The sequence below is a fragment of the Aulonocara stuartgranti genome (assembly GCF_965226115.1).
Source record: "Aulonocara stuartgranti genome assembly, chromosome: 15".
NCBI lineage: Eukaryota > Metazoa > Chordata > Actinopteri > Cichliformes > Cichlidae > Aulonocara > Aulonocara stuartgranti.
In genome coordinates, this window is record NC_138951.1 from 6364852 (window position 1) to 6388572 (window position 23721).

Consider the following 23721-nt stretch of genomic DNA (forward strand, 5'->3'; position numbering starts at 1 on the left):
TGGAGAGAGGAAATGACATCATCCTGGGACAAATAATTGCTGTTGTACCTGATCATACCTCGCTGGTTGTCAGGGCGTGTGCCAGTTCAGAGTGCCTCAGGTATAAAAGTGAGCATCTCTATCCCCGTGCGCTGTTTGAGCATCGATCATGTTTTTCATCCTTTGTATGGTTTAACTGGAAGCATATGTATTTTTAAATTAATTTTTGGTTGTGTAGACTTTAGCTTTGATTCAAAAGGTTTATGTTATACATTTGATTTTGAAAAAAGCAACAACCGCACAGGACAAAGACACACAACAATGAAAACAGGACAAGCTGAAACACAGCTTGTCCTGACAGGATAAAGGGGTAGACAGATGGCGGGATTTTAAATAAGTAACAAGGAATATGAAGGGTGATGATCATCATCCTGATACATATGTTTATCCGCACAATTACCACCCACAAAAATATGGATGTATATCTGAACACATACCTATAGCTATATGTATATAAATATATACACCAAGCACTGACATGTGAAGTAAATATTACTGATTATCTCTTCATCATGGCAGCTGTCAGAGAGTAAGTGAACATTTTGTTCTAAAAGTTGATTTCTTAGAAGCAGGAAAAATGTGCAAGTGTAATTATCTGAGGAGTTTGACAAGCTGATGTTCCTGGTCTGCTGTGGTCAGTATCTATCAAAAGTGGTCCAAGGAAGGAACAGTGGTGAGTCAGTGACAGGATTGTGGACGGTCAAGACTCATTAATGCTCATGGGGAACAAAGGTAAGCCCGTGTGGCCAACAGATGAGCTACTGCAGCTCAAACTACCTAAACAGTTAATGTTGGTTCTGATGGTGTCAGAACACACAGTGCATCACAGTTTGTTGCGTATGGAGCTGCATAGCTGCAGACCAGGCAGGATGCCCATACTGCCCCCTGTTCACCAAGGAAAGCACCAACAGTGGACAGATGAATATCAGAACTGGACCATGGAGCAAAAGAAGTCAATCTGATGGTCCGATGAATCACACTTTCTTTTACATCACGTGGGTGGCCGGATGCGTGTACCTCACAGGGGAACACCTGGCACAGGATCCACTGTGGGAAAAAAGCAGGCTTGTGCAGGCAGTGCGATGCTTTGGGCAATGTTCTGCTGGGAAATCTTGGTTCTGCCCTCCATGTAGCTATTACTTTGATACGTACCACCTACTTAAGCATTGTTGCAGACCCTCCTTCCTTGGAAACAGTATTCACTGATAGCTGTGGCCTCTTTCAGTAGGATCATACTCCCTGCCACAAAGCAGAAATGGTTCAGGAATGGTTAGAGGAGCACAACAGCAAGTTTGAAGTGTGGACTTCAAATTCCCCAGATTTAAATCCAGTTGAGCTTCTGTGGGATGTGAACCCCAGAATTGAAGGGGGAAGTCTGCTTTTCCTTCACATCTTGTTTAAAGACTATTTGATCTGGGAGCTGGCGCCAGTCCCCCTCGATCCTGTACTGGATAAGCAGTCAAGAGAATGGATGTATTGTAAATAAATGATAGTGTCTCTGTCAACATCACTGAGTGATTCCCCATAGGACAAAGAGGGATTATCAAGCTGTATTTACTGATTGTGCCGCTTGACTGCCTAAATGTGTTGCCTGGTGATATTTTATTAAAACTTATTGCTGCCATTGTCCAGATTTGCTCATGTGAGCATGTGACCCAAATCAAACTGAGCTATGTTGCAAGGTCTGTTCATATTTAGGAACAATGCAGTATTTATCTTTCTAGATTAATATTTTATAATTACAGCATACAGTTTATTGTGCCTGTTGATACAGATAAAACAGACAACCTCTTTCTCTGAGCCAAATACACAGCCTTCTTCACACATCTATTGAATGAAGCACTCTTTTGGTAACGCCTACAATAATTTTCACCTATTTAGACAAAATTTATCACAGTGTAACACATTTAATCATCATGCACAATGCTAACTACAGAACGCAGGTGTTAAATACAACTGCAGCTGTCATTAGATACAAATACTCAGAATTGAGTATGTTTTGCTTCTGTTGTTATGAAACTGATATCAGGTTAGTCCAAAGTGCATAGCAAGAAACACTGAGTTGAAGGTTGATACCAACTGTGGATGAAGAGGTAAAAGATCTTTGTCTTCCTCTTCTTTTAGCAGCTCCCTGCTCTGCATATGCCCAAACCATCTCATCCCTGCCTCTTTATCTTTGTGTCTAAACCACTTGACCTGAGCTGTTCCTCTGATGTACTTGTTTACAATCCTGTCCATTCAGGTCACCTCGAATGAAAAACACCTGTCTTTCTGTCAGTGCTACTGTCTCCCAACCATGCATCACAGCACGTCTCACCACCAGCTAGTAAACCTTCCTTTTCACTCTTGCTGCTATCCTTCTGTCACAAATCACCCCTGATACTAGTCTCCAGCAAGTTCCCCTTCCTGTGCACTAATCTTCACCTCTTGTGCACTGTCTGTTGCTTTGGATGGTCGACCCCAGCTATTTGAACTCATTTACCTTTACTTCTACTCCTCTACTCCCAGACTCTCCTTCACCTACTTCCTGCTCTCGCTACAGATCACTTATTCCACAGAATCTCCTGGCAGACCGCGTCTGTCAGTCTGTTTTTCACCAAAGAAAACAAAAAGGAGCTCAAATGCAATCCCTGATGCAATCCCACCCGCACCTTTAACCCATCTATCCACGTCATCACTGTCCTCATACATGTCCTGCACCACCCTGACATACTTCTTTGCCACTCCTGACTTCCTCATCTCTTTCTCTAGATCTACCAACAGACAGTGCAACTCATTCTGACCTTCTCTATTCTTCTTCATCAACATTCTTAAAGCAAACATAACATCTGTAGGGCTCTTTCTCAGCACTAAGCCATACTGCTGGTCATCAGTATACTTCATCTCCAAACCTCATTTCTCCCACAGTCTAAAGACATGCATCATGTTAGGTTGTGAGTATGGATTGCTATCTCTCACAATTAGCCGTCCAACAGATTATCAACCCTGCCTCTTTCCCTGTGACAGCTGGGATAACCTCCAACAACCTCTGCAGAAAACGGATGGAAGGTACTATGGGGTCCTAGGCTAAAACTTTTCCAAGTCACCAAATCTCTGTTTGTTTTATTGCCCCTCCCAACCTACATCAGCCACACTGAAAGTCCCCACAATTACTTATGACTGCAATTTGTTTTCATCTGTTCTTCTGTCATCTCCTTCTTGTTTCTGCTCCTTTAATGGCTTGCCACAGTGGAGCAATGTGCGTTGACCAATCTGTATGCAATTATCCTGATCTGCATAAATATTTGCCAAAATATATTTTATACCAATGCCCTTCCTAAAGGATGATTATAATTAGAACACAGTGAAGCCTGTAAATAAGGTCCCAAATAGCACCCCAATTAATTTAGGTAATTAGACCAAATCTGCCACCCGTGTAACCAATAACAACACTGAAATGGGTAGTGATGATTTATCTAATTACAATAACTAATTTTTTACTTTAAATTTCCTTTTTGCCACATTTTACTGATAACAAATTAATTAAAAACATGACATGAGAGAAATGTATTTTTTTGATTTCAGTAAACCCATCAGGCTTTTACTAAGAGTAAAATAAAAATATCCCTATTAATAGTCACAAATAGTTCCATCTGTTGTGCCACCCGCCTAAATGCACACAACTCTCTCACCTTGGAAAAGCTCGTTGATGGATCCCGCTGCTGTATGAAAGCTGCAGGTGTGGAAAAAACTCAGAGAAAACATCTTCAGGGCTGGATTTTTTACAGACGTTTCAGCGTGCGAAAGATACGATGGAGCAAATAGAGTTGGGGGTTGTTTGTGATGTTGGAGGCGGTGGGTGTGTGATCTGTGTCTGATTCACCTCCTGACCAGCGGTCTTGTCACATCAGAAGTGTCAGAATTGGCAACCCTGCACCAAGTGAAGCTTTATTATTGTTTTTTTCTCCCTTTGAATTTTAATAAGACCTTTTCCCTGAGCCTCCTGAGATCTGACATTAAATGATGATACATTAAAACTGCAGAAACAGTACCAGCATTTTGTCTCCATTTATAAGGAGCAGACATGCACACTGGAAAATTCTAAAACTTCTGGATGTGCATGTCCTCATGAGGTCATTTTCATCTTGTTACTGACATGTTCATTAAAAAACAAACAGAGCAGAGGTTTCTAAAGTGGGAGGGGGCGTTTGGACTGTTTGCAGTTTCACATTCACCGACATCCCAAAGATCTCATTATGCATTCAGAGAAACAATAAAGGCCAATCTGCATCAGAGCTAGACCAGAGGATCCATATTTGTCCCGCGTAAAGTGCCGACGGCTTTGTTTAAACATGAAGACTGTTTCCTTTGAATACAATAAAAGGGTTATAATGAAATCTGAAAGCTACAAGCACTAACTGAAATTCGTCAAAGAGAAGCATCCAAGAAGCAACAAAGTAAACTGGCACAAAGCAAATAAATTTGAAAGAGTTTGGGAAAAAATACATGTTAGGTGATTACAAATAATTACCTTTCTAAACTCAAGGGTTATGCGTTTTATTATAAGAAAACGTTAGAAAAGGGAGGCTTTCCCCATGCAAATATGATTGTTCCTACATATATGACACATGATATACTTATACAACCCAGCTGCACCACACTGAGTACATATCATATGCTTTTCCTTTCCATTCTGGAGGTAAATTGCTATTTCTGAGCACATTAAAGTAACCTGAGATTGCCTTAATATAGTTTCCACCTGCCTTTGTAATCACACTGATTCAATGGAGTCGGTGAATTCTGTATTGTAGGCTCTGTTTAACCAGAGAGTACAATACAGCCATCTGCACTGGATGATTACACCTCAGCTACTGACGCCAACCGCTGACATTTTGCGGGTAAAAGATAACGACTCCACTGCTCAGCACCCAGCAGCATGAGCAACACTTAGTGTTTTTTTGTTGTCGTTTTTTTTTTTTTTGTTCAGTGCAATGACTGATGGTTTGCTTTCCCTCTTTTAGTGAAGAATAATAATAATATTTCAGGCACCGGAGGATGGAGCAGTGAAAGTGGGCCAGCAGCTGCCTGGAGATCTGAGGAGCAGACCTGTGACTAAATCTTCCCCTGTTTGAGAAGTCAGAGCTGTCTGGGGAAATCTACAGCAGATGATATGAATGACAAATTTTCATGTTTAAATCATTTTTTTTTTCACTGAGCTGATCGAGGCACATTGCCAAGGTCCCTCTGCGTGAGTAAGCGTGCAGAAACAAACAAGCATAAAAAAGTTTTGTTTTTTAAAAAGGTAAATCTGAGTAAATTAATGAGTCTGAAAACTTTTTTTAAAAAAAGGCCCAGAAGTTTTTAAAGAGGCAAAGTCGTTAATATTTTATGTATGAATGTATAAAAGTCACACGAACCAAAAGTAGGTCGTCATGCTTTGTTAATTACAACATTTGCAATTTGTACAAAGCAAACTTTTTATTAAAAATACATATATGCTCTAAGTCTGCTCCCCAAATGGGGGAGAAACAGAAACATCCCACTACCAGGCATGCGGTCTAACTGGTATATCGTCTTTAGCGCAGGAAAAGTTATTTAAATCTCAATTAAAAACTGTAAAAGGGTCTATTAGAAAGTCACATTTCTCAGTTCAGTTCACTTTGAAGAACAGTTCACAACACCAGTCATCTCCAGGCACTTTATTTAGTAAAAATCTGGCAATATTATAGAGACAACCCCCAACCATCTGAAGCTCCCCTATCCTCATCTCGTCCATCTCCAACATCCTCTGAGATTCAGATATTTCGGCTGCATGATTGCAATGATTGTTTGTTGTCAAATCTGTCAGTTTGCAGTCATTTCCTCCATGCTGGTGAATGGCTAAAAAACTCCTTTCGCCCTCTGTGTGTTTTGCGTCGGGAAAAGGAATTAAAAGCTACATAACTCCAAACTGTGCCAGGAGGAGCAGCAGGAAGATGACTGCTGGTGATGGAGCGTCAGTCTGGAGGGTAGGTTGGTCTGACTTGGCTGCGATCGGTCGAGTGAAGATATATGGGTGTTCCTACGTATATGATATGTAATATAATAACTGTAAAAATCAGATATTGAATTAAGATTTATCACAACACAAATAATGCAGTACTGCAGAGCGTTTTGAGAAGCGTGACGCACCGTAGCCTCTTTCCCAGTCTTTCAAACAGCTCTGAGTTGCTGGTGAACTAAAATTAATTTTTATTTCACCAAGCACTCATTTATTTTAATGCAGTGTCATTTATATGCACAGCAGCATGACAAAGCAGTAACAGAGTGTTTTGAGAAGCATCTAAAGCACAGGAATCATAACAAATGGAGAAAAAAAAAGGTTCCACAGCGCTAAACTTCCTTGAATCAACAGACTTTTAAACAAACATTTTAAAACACTTTCTGAAACCTAATTTCACTGGAGGAACGTTTAGTTAATATTCAATTCTTTAGACCAATCAGGCCAAACAAAGTTGTCAAATATGGAAAGCTAATCTTACCATAGGCGGACAGATGAGAGTGATGGGGTCAGAGAAGCTGCTCACAATCGTCTTTTCTCCCTCGGGCTGAAACTGTGAGAGAAGCAGACATGTGTATTTGAACAATTACACAGTTCACATTCATGTGAATCCTACACAATAAACCCTGAATGACTCATTGACCTTTAGCCTCTTGTGCCTTTAAATCAAATACAACTTATTGTTCACCATGTTGTTCCACAGTCCCTTGGCCAGCTCCTCATGTCCCTTTATGGTAAAGTGGAAGCAGTCGTGAGTGAAGAAAGTCATATCGATCTTCCCGTTCTGCTCAGAGAGACACAAAATACACTGCGGTATAGTTTTAGTGATGGACAGCATTGTTGGTGAAACATGACTCGTGAGTTTCTCAGCCAAAATGCTACAGCTGTCACACTGGGGATCACTGATGAGTCAGTCATCGCCGCGTGATGCTTCGCACCGATTGGTCTGAAAGCAGACACTTATGTCACACTGATAGGCGTGAGATGGATTACCGGGAGGCGGGGCGGGTCCGCGTTCTTCAAAAAGGGCTGGAGAACAACGGCGAAGTCGTCCCTGAAGAAGCGGTCGCTGTACAGCAGCTTCTCGAGTCTTTTCTGCAGATGAAAGCAGCGTGAGAATCAATTTGTCTCCCATTCTCCTCGCTTGTGCTGTTACAATAACAGCAAACACACAAATTACAGTGAGAGCTGCGAACATGAAATCAGCATATAATGTTTTGGGTGCAATGTACCCTGTTTGCACATTAAAGTGAGTTATCATTTGGGACAATGACAAGGCAAATTATTATGGAAGATACAGTCAAAATGCATTTTAATGGGCATTTCTTTAAGCTTTGTTTCCTTCCAAAATAGTTCTTCTTTCAGGCTGGTAGAAAACAAATGTTTAAAATACATTTCTCTGCACTCTGTAAATTAGATATTTATACAAATTAGTGCATGTTTAACAAGGCAGTTTTGGTATTCTATGGCAAATGGGCTCTATAGTGCCAGGCAGTGAGCACAGAGGACATCTGTTTGAAGATGAAGTCTGTTTATGATTGTTTGGTCACTGCCATCCACACCATCCTCTTCCTCTTTGCACAAAGGAGGAGATACCAGTCCTGTAACTGCCTGTCTCCTGGAATCTCCTCCGTGCTCTTGAGACTCTGCTGGGAGACACAGGAAACTGCCTGTGCAACCTCTGCAGGGTTCAGGTATCACCTTATGTACCAGTAGTTACACTGACCCTAGTCAAATGCTAAACTAGTGAAAACACAGGAAGAAAAGATGAGGAGTGACCTCCACTGTAAAACCATTGCTGTTTTGGGAGTTGTGTCTCTTTGTTGTCCCTCTAGAGCACCTTTCGTTAATTTCATTAACACTAAAGCAGCTGAAACTGTTTAACAACCCTCTCTGTTACGTTTAGCTGACTTGATGCTATACTCTGATTAAAACATTTTTAAGCAGTGCATGTATATTTATGGCGGTTTTTCCTCATATACTGACCTAGAAATCTCATCTCCGATAGCTCTTACATACAACAGAGTGTGCAGTTCAAGATTCTGCAGGTGTTTTACAGACGAGCTTGTTTGTGCAGCCTAACATTCAGAGTCTGCTGTACAGAATGAACACGTTGTTCCTAAAAAACATGGGATTTTTTTTATGATGCATAGAGGGATCAAAAAAGAGTCCATATTCCTTCTAATGTGGCAACCAAATGAAAGAAGAATTTATCTCCTGTACCATCTTTCCTTATATAATACATAATCTTATAACATGAAAGAAGTAAAGTGCACCTGGAATTCCAGATTGACCTCCACCAGCTCCCGGAGTTCAGGAGATCTGGCTACTGGCTCTATCAGGCACGAGCAGAAAGACCTAAAACAAAGTCAAAAAGTAAAAAGTTCAAGAAGTGTCAATCAAGCCAGAGTTTAACTTGTTCTGAGAGAGAAAGAGAGTGATCACCGCTGGAGCAAACACCCTGGGGTGGGCTTCTGCACCTCCCTCAAAGTCTGCATGGGGAGGATCTGAACCACGTTCACAATCATACGGGGAACCTGAAGCACAGCATGAAGACCTGCACTGTGGTGATTCAGCACAGCACTGACCCTCAGTCTCAGCAGACAGTAAATCCAGGGCTAAGCCTGATTTCGTTTATCTTCGACTTTACCTCATTCATAAGCATTTCCAACGAGACAGTCATATAGTGGATGAAGTTATCTACTGAAAAAAGAGCCTGGAAGTAGAGGAGATTCATCAGAGGTAATAGAAGAGGCAATATTCCATATATAGAGAGAGATTTTCTATTGAATTAAAGATAAGAGACCAAGACAGACTTTATCTTTGCAGTAATCACAGATGTCATTCATGCCCATGAGAATAGTCAAAAGCTTCCAGTCCTCTTCAAAGTTGAGACCCTAAAGGAAGAGACGACAGTCCCGTTACCTCTCCCATCCCTGTGCTGTATCATTACTGAGAAAACAAGGCCTCGCTTTACCTCGTAACCTCTCAGTGTGTCTATCAAATGTCTCGTCTGACCGGGGAGATTGCTACAAAATAAAGAATAACATGTTTCCTAAAGTGAATTAGGTCACAGCTCAGTTATTTTTGTAGAAGAATATAATTTGTTAGATTAGGCAACACAAAAGTAAGCGAAGGTCTTACAAGGTGTTGTGTCCAGTTACGGCCAAGTTGAAGCCCGTTTCACTGATATGAGCCTGCATCCCATGAACTGTCTTTCCAGGAGAAGCTCCAAGCAGACTGGGGTTAAACAGCTTGATGATATCTAAAAATGACAGCGTCAAACAGGTAAAGAAAATGAGCTGGACTTTTCTCGTTGTGAGTTTCATGGAACGATACAGTTAAGAAACAGCTCGGACACAGCAGTGACAGCTTACTTGCCAAAGTAATGACATCTTGATATGTCCCATAGCCTCCAATGCTGCAAGCAGAAAGGAAAGCAATACCAGCAGCAGAACTGTTAATGTCAGTTTAACCTTGTTTCTTACAGACTGACACTCTCATGGGGGAATACAGTTTCTAACATGTTCCTGATATGAGATCAGTCTGCTTCACATCATCCTGATTGTTATTTGTGCGAGATTTGTGACAGGCACCTCCATGACACGTGACGAAACTCAATGGGAATGCCGAGGACAGTAGTGGCGTTGGCGCCGATAGCCGTCTGGAAAAGAAGGGGCACAGCATAGAGAGATCAGGAGCCAAGGAACAGAAGAAAAGCAGTTTTATGAGTAAGTGTTTGTGTGGGTGGTTTGTCACTCTAATTTAAACGGATCCTATTATGCCTTTCCAAATTCTCTGCCGTATACGTGCAACGCTGCCGAATCAAGGCTCGGGATGAGAACTATTATAAACTGTGAGTCATGCAACGATACACAAAGAGTCTAAGAATAAAAATATAGAGGAGATGATAACAGGTCCCCATTAACCAGCTGCAATTTGGGCATCTTCTCTTAGATTATGAAGATGTGCCGTTCTCATAAAAGCACAAAAAGAGATAATAACTAAGCTGACTGCTCTTCCGTTGGTGCAACATTTGGTTAGTAATGCAGTTTAAAGTTTATTTCCATCTCATTTGCACTCAGTCTTTATCCATCACTGTAAGCGTTTTAGCTCTTCTCACGATTGCAGCTGCCTTCTGCTCAGCAGGACTAAGCGAGTATGCAAAATGAATGAATCAACGGTCAGAGCGAGTCTATTTTTGGTCGATGTTACACTGTATCATCGGCACAGCAGAGGAAGCAGCAAACAACATATAACACCTACTGTCAGAGAATCCCCCAAGGCGGCGATGACTTTGATATCCGCGGCCTTCACAAATTCAACTAGACAAAAGGGTGGAAGGAGGGGTGGATAGAGGGAAGGTAGAGAGGGAAAGAAAGAGAAAAAGAGCGTTAGTTCAAACTCTTGAACAACACAAGATTTGAGGTCAGCAGGTGACACCTGGACAGACCTGAGGAGGGGACAGAGGGAGAAGGACTCATGTCTGAGCACTGGAACACAGGATGCTTGAAGCTCACTGGCCGGGTTTTCTCTGGAAACTCCTAAATAAGTAAAAAGAGAGAAGCCTCGCTGTCACATCGAGACCAGTTATGTTTCCTTATGAGTCCTTATAATGACAAAAGTTTGTCTTCAGGGACTGACAATTGTTTTCTTCTTTTTTGAGCGTCTTCCTACATCGGAATAAACTGCTATAAATGTCTTAAACAGTTGCGTAAGTTTAATACTGTATATGTTGATGCATTTGTGGAGAAAAAAGGGAAGCTCATGTGCAAAAATCTTTAAAAAAATCAACTTTAAAATCTTCAAAAAAATCTTATTGCATTAGAACGTTTTAGATACATTATATTGCCATAAGTATTTGCTCATCCACGTTCATGCGCATGTGAACTTGCATGACATCCCATTCCTAACCCATAGGGTTTAATATGACGTCAGCCCACACTTTGACGCTATAACAGCTTCAGCTCTCGTGGGAATGCTTTCCACAAGGTTTAGGAGTGTTTATGGTAAATTTTGAGCATTCTTTTAGAAGTGCATTTGTAAGGTCAGACAAGAAGACCCGACTCACAGTCTCCACTCCAATTCATCCCAAAGGTGTTCTATTAGGTTGAGGTCAGGACTCTGTGCAGGCCAGTCAAGTTCTTTCACACCAAACTCGCTCATCCATGTCTTTATGGACCTTGTTTTGTGCACTGATGAGCAGTTATGTTGGAATAGGAAGGGGTCAAACCCAAACTGTTCCCACAAAGTTGGGATGTGGAAGCATTAAGAGTTCCTTCCACTGGTGCTAAGGGGCCAAGTGCAACTCCTGAAAAACAACCCCACACCATAATCCCCCTCTACCAAACTTTACACTTGACACAATGCAGTCATACAAGGACTCCTGGCAACCGTCAAACCCAGATTGATTTTTTGGGAGCATTGGTATTGTGGTACTTTAATACATTTTACAGCATAGCAAGTCTGAAAAACAAACAAACAGGATAATAGCAACTAAATAACTGACAGTAAGATCAGGCAAAGCTTAAATTATATTATGATGTGATCACTGTTTTTGTCCTTGTCACATGATCTGTAAATAGTGTCTCTGTATGTTTTTACTAACTTGTGTGTAACACCAACCTGCCAGAGGGTCTGCAGATGGAAATTAGCCCAAGGCTATAATCTGGCATATTTACATTTGTTAAAATGTTCATTAATATGTATTGTCCCTCTTTCTAAATAAAATAAATATAAAAATATTTAATCCAGCAGAGCACAGTGTTTGTGCATTAAGATTCTGTTGTAGATTACAGTAGGCAAACCTGAACATAACTTTCACTGCTACCGTGGAAACCTCATCTTCAGTACCTTGTCGGACTGCGTTTTTATTGATCGATCATTGTTTCACTGTCTTTGATGCGTTAGCTGTGCACAAGTTCAGGATGCCTGCTGGGCCATGTGGTTAGTCTGGTGTGACACGATGATAACCTACTTTTAAGAGAACGGTTAACAATTGCTATATATTGTTTTTTGTCTTTTTAATAAGCCTGTCAACGAAGGCTTTTTGCTGTTTAAATGACGACCAAAATTTAAACTTTGTGTCTAACAACAAAATAAACCCTCAGTGATAAACATAGGTGAAACAGTACCTTATTGAGGGCCTCCTTGCTGTAGTGCCGAATCCCCTCTTCATACTCCAACCACCAGTCATTTCCTTTAAAGGGATCATTAACTGAAACTTTTCAAACCACTTTATAAGCCACTGATAAAGCTCATCTTTAATCAGCTAAATAAGCCCTAGTTCAAAGGTTTTTGGTCTTGACTTTGGCCTTGGTGTATATCTATAAAAACAGATGGTTGATATAAACCCAAACAATCCATTAAAAAAATAAATAATAAAAGGGAGGGCCCCGTTTCAGAGGCTGTTGTTACAATAAATATAGGCACACAGCCTCACGTGGGAGGTGCCTTCCTGCTTGTTCTAGCACTTACCTTTGACAGAGCAGGACGCGAGCACACACGTTGCCACAGCGATCCAAAGCCACCCCATAGTATCGCGTATGGACCAGTCAATGGGTCACCCCTACACACTGCACAATGCGACCCTCAGTTTTCACAGCATTGTCACTTTGTCTCAGCCTCAATGGCTGAGCGACAACCAACAGGTCCAATGAGAAGCGGCCGCTCTCGCTGCTGATCAATGTCAGCAACATTGCAGTGTTATGTCAGACATTTAAAGCCAAGCAGGGCACAAGCCACTTATCCGAAATGATCATCGATCCAAGCATTTCGGCAATCAAACATTCAGAACATCTTTGAAATATCCATATATCATTTATTAAATTTATAAACGCGTTTTAATGGTTAAAAAAAAAAAAAGAAGAAGAAAAAAAGAAAAGAAAAATTCTTCTCTGTAACTTTGCCCAGTGTTTTATTTCACACCAATTGTGAGTTATGTGGGTGCCGATGTGAAAGCAGGAAACAGTTTGGACTTATTTCTAATCATCCTGCAAACAACACTACGCTCTCCTTCTGGGGTTCAATCATGCATATCTATTGGCAGTTAAACACTAACTTTAGTACATTTTGTGGAAGTGAACAAATGAGAAAAAAAAAACAAATGAAGTGAAAAAACAAAAATAAAAAACAAAATGAAATTTCAGATCTTGGTTCCAGAAATGCTGCATGGTCTAACCGTGGCTTCGTTTGCTTTTCAGCGCAGCCTCGGATTCATGTCCGTCTGATCTCAGAAGTGTAGGCAGATTTCCAACTTGGACGTTTGGTGAGGGGGTGGAAATTGTCACGACAGCTGAAGTTTTAGAACAAAACAAAAGGGAAAAAAAAAAAAAACGAAATGTGATCCACTTCCTCTACTGTAGAAACAATGCAAGGTTTAAGTTGTTGCTATCTTTAAGGCTGCTCCAGATAACAGTTGGCATTTAAAAAAAAAAAAAAAAAAAAAATACTAAGCTGCCTTTCAAAACCAGCAACAATAATTAAATCAAAGAACAGTGTTGGAAAAAAAATGTCCACATACTGTAATGTACAACTTCCAAAAAAGTTTAAATTCCTCTCGCTTGCTTTTTAAATTAACTTTGATGTTTCTGTACACATTTTAATCCCCGTGTGCATCAGCAAACATCACCTACTTCACAGCCCAGCTTTTCTGTCAGTGAGAACTTCCCAAACTATTGTTCTTGTACTGATGACTCAGCATAGTTTTAGTATATTTAGCACTTATTGATCTGACAACATGTCACCCAAAATAACTAATGAATGCAAAACTGCAAAGCATAAAGGAATGCAAAATTTGTTCACTCATCAGTTAGCTCAAAAAAAAAGGCTAAACTAAAAGTCTGCAAGGAGATCAGAGAAGACATGCAGAGAACCAGGACTTTCTTTTACCAAGTAGACCAGCGCTAGAAATGAAAATGATTTTACTTCACATTTTCCACCCAGACTTTTTTTAAATACTGAACAAAATTGGGAATGAAGCTGTCTAACGAGTGTAATTTTCTCAGTTGAGTTCGTAATGCTTTTGATCTGGCAACCACAAGACTAATTCCATGTTGAGGACACGGGGGGAACGTCTGGCAGTATCCTGAGTCAAAAAGTACCAAGTCCAAACACTCTCTACTGCAGTGTTGTCCATTAACACCCACAATGTGTCGGTTTCAGCAGAAGACCAGCATATTTTAAAGGAAGAAAGAGGTGAGACTGAACAGTTCAGCAGCCATCATCAAGCCTTTTTAAAAAAAAAAAAAAACAAAAAAAAAAAACCCACACACACATGGCGGGGAACAGGCAGAGTGGGCGAGGTGCTCAAAGTAGCAGGTATTCAGCTACTGGTGCTCCATGCAGTGAGCCTCTTGTCCATCTTTCACCACCCTCACTCCGTCTATCTCCCTCTCAGTGCTGCTCCTCCTCTTCCTGGGCCGGGCCCTGCTCTGGTGTTTCTTCCTGAGCCTGGGGCTCGGCCTGGGCCTGTGGCTGTTCCTGAGGCGGCCTGGGAGGAGGCGCTGGGGCAGGTGGGCGAGGTGGCACTATGATTTGGTGTTGGCGCTGTCGGTAGGCGATGACTGTGCCTAGCAGTAGGGCGATGACCGTCATGAGGTAGAGATCCCACTCTGGGCCCAGCAGCTGGTCCAGATCCACCTGAGAAATCAGCTCCTTCAACTGCGAGAAGTCGCAACCAACAAGGAGGAAAAAGAAACATCATTTTTCTTTCTAATGAAGAATCTCTGAAACTATCTGAAGTACAAGACGTGTTACTGAAAACCATACGGTTAGCATGACAGCTTGTGAATTCAGGAGGAAATACTCACATTAAGATCCTGCAGGTACTGGAGAGCATAAATCAGGCCCAGTTTGCACAGAGCTAGAAAAACTGGAACCTGGGCGTCAGGACTGGCCTCAGCAGCCATGTCATAAAACCGTTTGGCTAGGTGGATGTCCTGCAGCAAAAAAAAAACATGGAAAATTTCAGAATTAGAAATCAAATTAACAACCACACTGACTTTGCTAAATGACAAAGCGCAAATTTGTGACATGTTGAGAGCCAGGTGATGTTTAGTGAGTGCTCACCTGTTTGATACCCAGGCCTTTCTCATGCATGTAACCCAAGTTAAACATGGCCTGTGCGCTGTGCTGCTGCTCAGATGCCAACCTATAGTGAATGACAGCCGTCTCGTAGTCCACGTCCGTTCCGTAGCCATAGAAATGATAGTCTCCCAGTTTTATCCTTGCCACGGTGTAACCTTACAAGGACAATTACATGTGTAAGATTTGGTTTTATATGCAAACAGTCACGGCTAGAAATCTTCTGTGAACCAGCTTAGTGTTCACCACTCAGTATCTCACACTGATACACAAAGACAGGCTGAGCTCGATTATCATAAATTACGATGCATGTGACCCCAGAGAGAATCAGTGCACCCTCAGCAGCTATGGCTGCTCAGGCATTAGCCTGTTCCACTGCACTTAGATAATATATAGCTATGGAGGATGCATGAGACACACTGGAGCTGTGATGCTCACTGTTGCCATGGCTTTTGTTATTAAGGTTGTTGGCTGTGACACGCTTGTTGATAATAAGTGCAACACAAACTATGTGCAGTGGTGTGTGTGTGCTGTAAATTGAGCTGGTTGTGCTGGCTGAGCATTGTAGTGAAATGTCTCCATTTCTGAAAGGATGTGGAGTTTTGGTACCACGTTGGTTACACCTGATAAAACCACAGTGGGGTCAAATTCTGTACAGCGCAATGAGACTTTCTTTGGTAACAGAACTGTGCTCAGCTAGCAGGAGTTAGACATCCACAGCAGCACAAATTCAACCACAAAAGGAGCCAAAGTTTGACTAATAACTGTTTCACACAGCACAGCACAGCCAAGCAGAGCAGCTGCAGCTGTGCTCACAGCCAGTGTCTACACAGCATCACAGTTCAATCAAGTGAAATGTGCAATAAGCAATACGTTCCCAAGCTAAACATCATGACGCATTTCCCTAAACTTGCAGTGCACTTTGACTCTACTGCTCCGGCGCACACACTGTTCACACTGACGAGGAGACGGAGCTTGTTTAAACTCACCTTGCGCTGCAGCTCTTGTCCAGTGGAGCAATGCACGAGGGTAGGTCTCATTCTCACTGAAGATCCTTGCCCCTTCTGTGTAGCATAATTCACACAAACACATGAAAAATTAAAACATTTAAAATGAGACCTGAATCTCTCTCTAACAAAGGTAAAGAGCGTAGCAGGATCATGACACTAGCATTTAAACATGGCTATAATATTGCAAGTGGTGCACATAAATTAACTGCTAAAAGCCTGCACTACCATGGTTAAATACTAATGTCTTGGTTTTTCTTACTCTGATCCAGAATGAAGGCCACGTTGCTCTGAGCCACCTCGTAGCCCTGCTCAGCCAGCAGCAGATACTGAACCAGCGCAGCGTCCATGTCACCCTCCTTAAAGCTACCGTACGCTGTCATCAGGCGCTCTGACCAGCGACCACGCTCACACACATTTTTGAAAAGCTGCAAACAGGACACACAGTGTGATACACATCTCCAATTTGTATTGAAAGTGCAGATAAAAGCCACTGCTGTTAATCGATAAATGTTTGAGGAGACACCAAGTTGGAGAGACAATCTCTTAACAGTGAAAGAAGCAGCAGATTTAGGGTTGACTAACCTCTACAGCGGTGTGGCAGGAACGCATCACACCAGTACCAGTAGCATGCATCTGGGCCAAGTTGTAGAAGGCCAGGATGTGCCCAGCCTGTGAGGCCAGGTTGAAGAATTTAAGAGCCTGCTTGTAGTCACGCTTCACGCCAATGCCATCTGGGAAACAAGAATAGGAACAAAAATGTTATTATGTGAAGAAGAGCGAAGACTGAGGACTCCTAAACAGACAGCGGGCGAGAGGAAAACTATGAAAGAATGCAGTGAGACACTGAAGGACACACTGAGCTGTAAAACTCACTGTAATACATGGTGCCCAGCTGGAGTTGTCCATCCACCCAGCCCTGCTCTGCTGCCTTCTGGAAGTATTTGAGGGCCAGCTCGTAGTTCTGGAGACAAACACACAACTTTTCAATAGCTGCTTCAGCAGGAGAGACACTCTGACAGCTTGCCATCAAAATAAAAGCCTGTTATATAAAACTGTTTTTCTTTGTTGTTTATATAAAACTTTATTTCAACTCCAAGTGCCTAAAAGTGAAGGTGAGATCTTATCTATATGTACAGATCCCATCAAAAGATATGAGACATGCTTAAAAAAATATATAAATAAAATATCTTACCACTGGCACACCTCTACCATAAAGATAGGCCATCCCCAACCCACTCTGTCCCACCGGATTACCCTGGAAAAAAAAGTAAATTAATATGTAAAAACGATTACTGCATGTTAATATTTAAAGAAAGGGCAACAGAATTCAGCTGTGAGTGAGTGAGCAAGCTCAGAGTGAATAAATTACCCAGTTTAGTCTACAGCGTTATCCTTACCAGGTCAGAAGCCTTCTTGAAGTACTGCAAGGCAGTCTCATTATTCTGAGGGAGAAACTCACTGCCTTCTGAATACATCTGAGGAACAGACAGTCACAGACATAAAAGCTAAATTTTATACCTTAAACACAAATACACTGCCCTCTGTGAAAACATCAATGCCAAGCTGGTTTTATTCTAAAAAGTCTCTATAACCAAACTGTCTCTAAGGTCAACACAACACAGTGTTAAATAGATGGAAAATATGGCATTAAAAGCAAAAAAGACAAAAGAAAAAAAAACCTGCTCTTATAAGAAATGAAATTAACAAGGTGATGAATGGAAAATTTTATAAAAAGAAAGAAAAGAAAGAAATATCTGTTTAAAAAAAGAAAAAAAAAAGGTGACATAACAGTGAAGTGAGTGAGCCTCCATCTCACCCACCTTTCCAAGAAAAGCCATAGCATGTGTGTTGCCTGCATTGGCTGCCTGGTTGAAGTAGTCATATGCCCTCTGTTGGACAGAAAGCAGCATAAATGCATTTGACAGAGAAAACTCACAAAATAAGTAAAACAAATAAATAAAATACAGTGAGCGAAATCTATGACAAAGATACCTGGTGATTCTGTTCTACTCCACGTCCTCCATGTAAGTGCAGCTGACCCAGGCCCACCTAAGTAAAACATTCAATTAGTAATCAAATAAAAACTACAACAAGGCTTCAGACTGATACTACCCAGCAATGACACATTATGTAGCCCTTTCACATTTAGACATTACATAACATGCATGCATAATCCAAGTCTGACCCAGATTTCAGTTCTTATACAATAAAGTAAATTAGTGCCATCCATTCAAGCTACTTCCCATTCCTGCCCACAAGAAAAAGCAAAAATGCCATATAAATAAAGAAATAATAATAATAAAAATGTGTGGACATGCAACTATATTGTGTAGTTTGTCAATTCCCCACAGTCAGGAGCTTTCACAAAAGGCAGAACAGTGAAGCTGATCACAAATTCAAATGTTTTCTTTGCCAAACACGTGTAACGAGAACGATTTCTAAACTGACACAAATAAACACATTACAAACATTTTGACTGTGTGTTCAATCAACCACTGGCTCAGGTATGTCAAAGGAAAGGTCACATTAGCTCCCAATACCAGCAATAAATTATTTTTTAAAAATTTGACCACTTTACCTGAGCTTGGACGTCCCCTTTCTCCGCTAGAAACTGGTAGTACTGGATGAGGTCTTCCTCCAACATCCCGCTGGTAGATCCCGGGTTCTCCACCTCATCGAGCAGTCTGATCCTCTGCACCGCTGAGCCTCCTGTCAGGGAAACATCGCTGGCCACTAAAGTTGGCAGAGGAAAGAGTGTTATTAGCCCAGCAAGAACTATTACTGCACTAGAATATAATAACGCAAAACACTTACCCTGATTTGCTACAAGCCTATAATGCGTTAGTGCTGACTCACAGCTTTGGGGAACACCCACCCCTCCCCAGTACCTGTAGCCCTAATAAAACAATATAAGGAAGTGTAATTTTTATTAAAGTATACAAATAGCATGACTGCAGCATTTCTTCACTGACAGAAAAATCTGCTTACCAGAATCATGTGAGCGAGCAGGTTTCCACCCAGTGCACCAAAGGTGTAGTAAACCAAGGCCTGAAAAACAGAGAACATGGCAGAACATAAGTAACTACTGACAAACCCATATACTGTAAGACAAATCTACAGAGCATAGACGTACCTTAGCTTGACTTGAGTTAACTCCGAGCCCTGCTGCATACAGAAATCCAAGAGCCTGAAGAAAAGTAAACAGAGCAGAGTGTCACAGAGTTGCTCCTCTCAGCACAAATAACCTGCAAACAGGCTTCCAACACTTTTCTCAAGAGACGTGTATAATTATGAGCGAGATCATTACCATCTGAGCTTTAGGTGAGCCCTCCATGGCAAGCTTCTCAAACATTTCTCTGGCCTTGGTAATATTTTGGTTCATGTAATCTCCAAACAGCATGGCATACGCCACCTTCTCCATGGCTTTCTGGTGGCCTTTTTCTGCCACTTTTAGCAGCTTTTCATATAATCTGAGAAAGATAAGCAGAGTAGGCACAAGCGAAATTGAATCCACGTTCACATAAAAATAATGTGTACATGACAAACAGTAGTGTGATAGCTAAAGCAAATAAGGATGTGCAAATGGAAGGCACGCAAGCGCTGGCTGGTAATAAAACACGCAAGAAATGGACATTGAACCCAATCGACATGTAAAATAACATCAAATTTTGTCTGTGAAATAAAAAGATGACCAGAAGGCAGTAGTGGGAATATGCATTTTAACTTAAACAAATAAAAAGAAAATTGGCAAAAAAAATGTAACCTTGCCAAAATCTTCAATTTGAATAGAGCATCTTTACTTTTGTTCCTTTTCTGATTTTTATCTTAAAACAGAGTGTGGGCAAAAACTGGAAAGCTTCTGTTTCTGCTTCATCTAAAAAAAGATTTCAAATCCACATGCTTTCTATAACTCTTCTTCAAGAGTCAAAATTAGGCTGACAACTACCAGAGAAATAAACTAAAAGTAAGCCACTCACTCTTTTTTCTGAGTCTTCCTGGTGGTGGAGTTTAGCATGCGCAGGACAGTCTGATACTGCTTCTCTGCTTCCTCAGCCTGAAGCCTCTGCTGTGCCTGTTCCTCCGCTGAGGGAAAGAGAGGAGAAGCCAATCAGACTGTTTAGAGGAAATAAAAGGTTTTCAAAAGGTTGGTAGCAGTAGCAGTTATGCAAACAAAGTCATAATAATATCTTCAGGCTGGTTTCAGTAGTCGTTTAGTTCTACCAAGACTGTTACTGAGAAGAACAAAGAATGATCAGTGACAGTTTAACACAAGAATTCATGTGTTAGGGGAAAAACATTTAAGGTCACAGTGACCTTTGATGCTGCACATTGTGTACATATGCTAAGTTTTTGGCTAATAACAAATTATGCATTTTTGCAACAGACTACTAGTAAAAAAACATGCTCTTTACTGAGTTGTGTCTTATGTGTAGACAAATCGGTTCATCTGGTGGCCTAAACAACCAAATAGGAAGAAAAACAAAAACAAAAAAATCCTCTGAAAATGGTCAGGTACAAGAGCTGGACTGAAAATGAGTGAAAAACCAGCCGAGTCCAAAGAAAACATTTGAGAGACCTTGAGAAAGCCTGAAAAACTATTGCTCAAGATCACTTTAAATATTAAAAGCAGGTCTGGCTCCTTGGAAGCAAAACATAATGAAATGAGGGCTGGCTCAGGACCTGTACTGTACAATGCAATATATTTAATACCAAAGTGCCGTAATGTGACTCCATTTTGGCTTTAAAATGAATCACAATATTTCATTTGTGAAGGTTTTAGAGTTTTTGAGTTTGAAACTCACTCTCACAGAAACCCCATTTCTTATCCTGGTCATAGTCGTACGTCGTGGCACACCATAGCCGTCCATCCCCCCGCCCGTCAGTGGTACACTCTATGTACTCTGTCTCCTGGAAGAGGAAGGGGAATATGCAGGGTTCTCCATGGGCTGTACCTCCATTCACCACAGGAACTGTATTTAAAAAAAAACAAAAAACACCCATATATAAAATTTACTTGATTGAAAACAAACAAACTCTGGCTGTTTTCCTTTAAAATACTGGTGGACCTGAGGTCTAAGTGAAAATATATTTTTTTCTTTATATTCTCAAATCTTTTGGTTTTTGCTGCACCATCAACTTTGGTGTGGAAAAATAACAAAGAGACAGAGGAGTTGAAACAATTACCATAGAGTTGCAACTTTACACACGCAATTACGTTAATCTGAATACATCTCCTTCACACAAGTTCAGTAATACAACTGTGCAATGAGCTAGCAGGGTAATTACAAACAATCCCCAAGTGAAATGATGTAACTGCACTGCAAGAGGAGCCACAGGTGCGAGAAGCTGTTTAGTGTCTCACGGGGGTTTAACCGTTTATCAAATGTGGCTCTACCCTGAAACCACACTCAGCTTAGCTCAGAGTCAGGCAAAGTGAAAACAGGTTAACATGTTAAACACTAAACAAAGCTTACAAAGGAAAAAAATCATAAGAAAGAGCTTGTTTGCAATGCTGAGATCATGAGACGTGTGATAACACCACTACGAGGCACTACTACAAAAAGAAAGATTTATAGGTTCAGACTAGACATCGTTAAAATATATCACTAAGCTTTTCCTTCCATGTAGCATGCTAACATCTTAGGCTCTTTATTTTAAGAACGCATAGGGAACTATCTTCTGACAAAACATTTAACACTTTAAAGCAATCAACGATAAAATTTGAAGCTCCAAGTCCCAAGCTGAAATCGCACTTCTTTACACTGTTATAATCAGATACCAAATAGCTCAACGGCCCATTAAAGTAGCTACATTCAGCAGTCATGACCATTTTTGGGCCATCCTGAGGGCTCTTAACATGCAAACACTTTTAAACACTGATAACATTTTCTAATGTAAAAAGTGGGGATTAGAATATCAAAGCCATCACTGGTATAGCAGGAGATGCTAAAAACTAAATTTCTAATAATTAAAACAGTAAAAACATCAGGAAGTATTTAACAACTTTGACATCTCAAACGTTAATCAACTTATTGTGATTGTTTTTCACGCCTTTGTTGTGTGGATGTTTTAAAATCTTACACCTTACCCTCTTTAGGTTTTTCCTCAACGGGAGGAGGTGGGTCAGGTAGGTCCTCCTTCTCCTCTCCTTCTAGACCCTCCGAAGGGGGCTGTGTTTCCTCTTCAGGATGGGAGTGATCAGTGGTCATAGAAGTACCTGCCACAATTTCTGGTGATAATCGAACATCTTCCTCTTCAGAGTCTGGGTCATGGTAGGACTGGAGAAATCAACAGGAGGTTATTACAAAGGATTACTTAAAGGAGGGAAATTACGCTGTATATAAAAACAATGCCTTTGCATGAGGCTCATTTGCAAAGTTAGCAGTGTGTTCAATTTCTTTTTAAGTTGAATGACTTCTTACTTTAACTTTTCTAGGCAACACGTATACAAAATCGTGTGTTACATATAACTCCCAAGAGACCAGCTTGCAAATGAGTCTATGATCAGCATTAACCATGCACCAAAGAGCCCATGACACACCTTTAACTCTGGTGCTTCGTCCTGGTGTTGCTCCTCATCTAAAAAGCATTAATGTTGCAGCAGTGAGAGATGTGTTGTTTTGATTCAGTCAAAGAAATGTAATAGACGAAAACAGGTGCTGTGACACTTTAAGACACGCGTATAGTGAGTGTTACAACACCACCGGCATTTCATACTCACCAGCTGTTACTCCTTTGCTGAACACTATGAAGAGAATACCCCAAAAATAAAGTCTCCTTGCTGTTTTCAAACACTTCTTATAGCCCATTGTTGTTATTTAACAAGCTAACAATCTGCTAGCTGTGACTACTGCTATTTCTATTACTAAACATCCAGTCGCAGTCTCGGGTCACACTACGAGAAGTAGCATAAGTAAACTCCCTGTCACACACTAGTCTGAGCCGTATTCCCTCTAGATGCCAGCTTGTTTAATTTTAGCTACTGTAGCTGTTTAACAAGCTAATAGATCCCAATGTGAAGCTAAGCTAGCAGAGTAGCACCTGCTGAAATGACGTAAACCTAACAAGCTAGTTTTACATAGCCGCAACAAAGGTTAGCAAGACAGCGTTAATAATATATGCCCGCTGTTCAACTGCTCGGCCCAAAAACTGGATGACGAGTACCTCTTGACACTTCAAAATATCCACGTTTAGGGACGAAAGCCAGTAGCTTTACCCTTTGATATACACCACCCAAATACTACTTAGCGTTGAGCCCACACTACTGATCGCCACTTCCTTTTCTTGTGATTCGACCAATCACATTGCGCCTAGATTGACAGTAGCCAATGAATAGGGGCCAAAGATATGTCAGCGAATCGGATGCGTACACAGTTATGTTTCCAGTTTAGGGGCTTGTCCACGACACCAAAACACTTTAAGGAGATAATAATAATCTGGGAGGTAGAGGGTGTTGTTTGGACATGCTATTAGTTAGGATAAAAATATGCATTTTGAAGTGCTGAAGGTGAATATGTGCAAACCTGAATGTAACTACAATAAAAAGGGAAAACCCGGACATTATGGCAT

At 41.0% G+C, this 23721-nt stretch overlaps 2 protein-coding genes across 3 annotated transcripts; both read right to left on the minus strand.

Moving 5' to 3' along the window:
* Positions 1-1260: 1260 nt before the first annotated feature.
* LOC309689062 (phospholipase B1, membrane-associated) lies at positions 1261-12776 on the minus strand. Its single transcript, XM_082505210.1, has 16 exons — positions 12536-12776; positions 12193-12257; positions 10512-10602; positions 10325-10383; positions 9655-9722; positions 9436-9479; positions 9203-9323; positions 9036-9087; positions 8875-8955; positions 8709-8774; positions 8504-8595; positions 8335-8416; positions 7052-7153; positions 6747-6842; positions 6540-6611; positions 1261-1278 (listed from the first exon to the last, which is right to left on the minus strand). The coding sequence occupies exons 1-16, from the start codon at positions 12591-12593 to the stop codon at positions 1270-1272; spliced, it is 1158 nt and encodes a 385-aa protein (XP_082361336.1). The 5' UTR covers positions 12594-12776; the 3' UTR covers positions 1261-1269.
* An 81-nt stretch (positions 12777-12857) lies between these two features.
* sel1l (SEL1L adaptor subunit of SYVN1 ubiquitin ligase) lies at positions 12858-23435 on the minus strand. Of its 2 annotated transcripts, XM_082505208.1 has the most exons (21): positions 22874-23435; positions 22694-22731; positions 22241-22430; positions 20955-21122; positions 20130-20235; positions 19460-19622; positions 19286-19339; positions 19141-19200; positions 18967-19048; positions 18731-18885; positions 18145-18201; positions 17973-18041; positions 17550-17627; positions 17345-17407; positions 17026-17113; positions 16735-16883; positions 16412-16577; positions 16132-16206; positions 15128-15300; positions 14869-14997; positions 12858-14719 (listed from the first exon to the last, which is right to left on the minus strand). In XM_082505208.1, the coding sequence occupies exons 1-21, from the start codon at positions 22959-22961 to the stop codon at positions 14453-14455; spliced, it is 2418 nt and encodes an 805-aa protein (XP_082361334.1). In that variant the 5' UTR covers positions 22962-23435; the 3' UTR covers positions 12858-14452. The 2 variants fall into 2 exon arrangements, with proteins under 2 accessions (XP_082361334.1, XP_082361335.1); XM_082505209.1 differs by lacking the exon at positions 22694-22731 and having other exon boundaries at positions 23317-23435.
* Between the last annotated feature and the right edge of the window lie 286 nt (positions 23436-23721).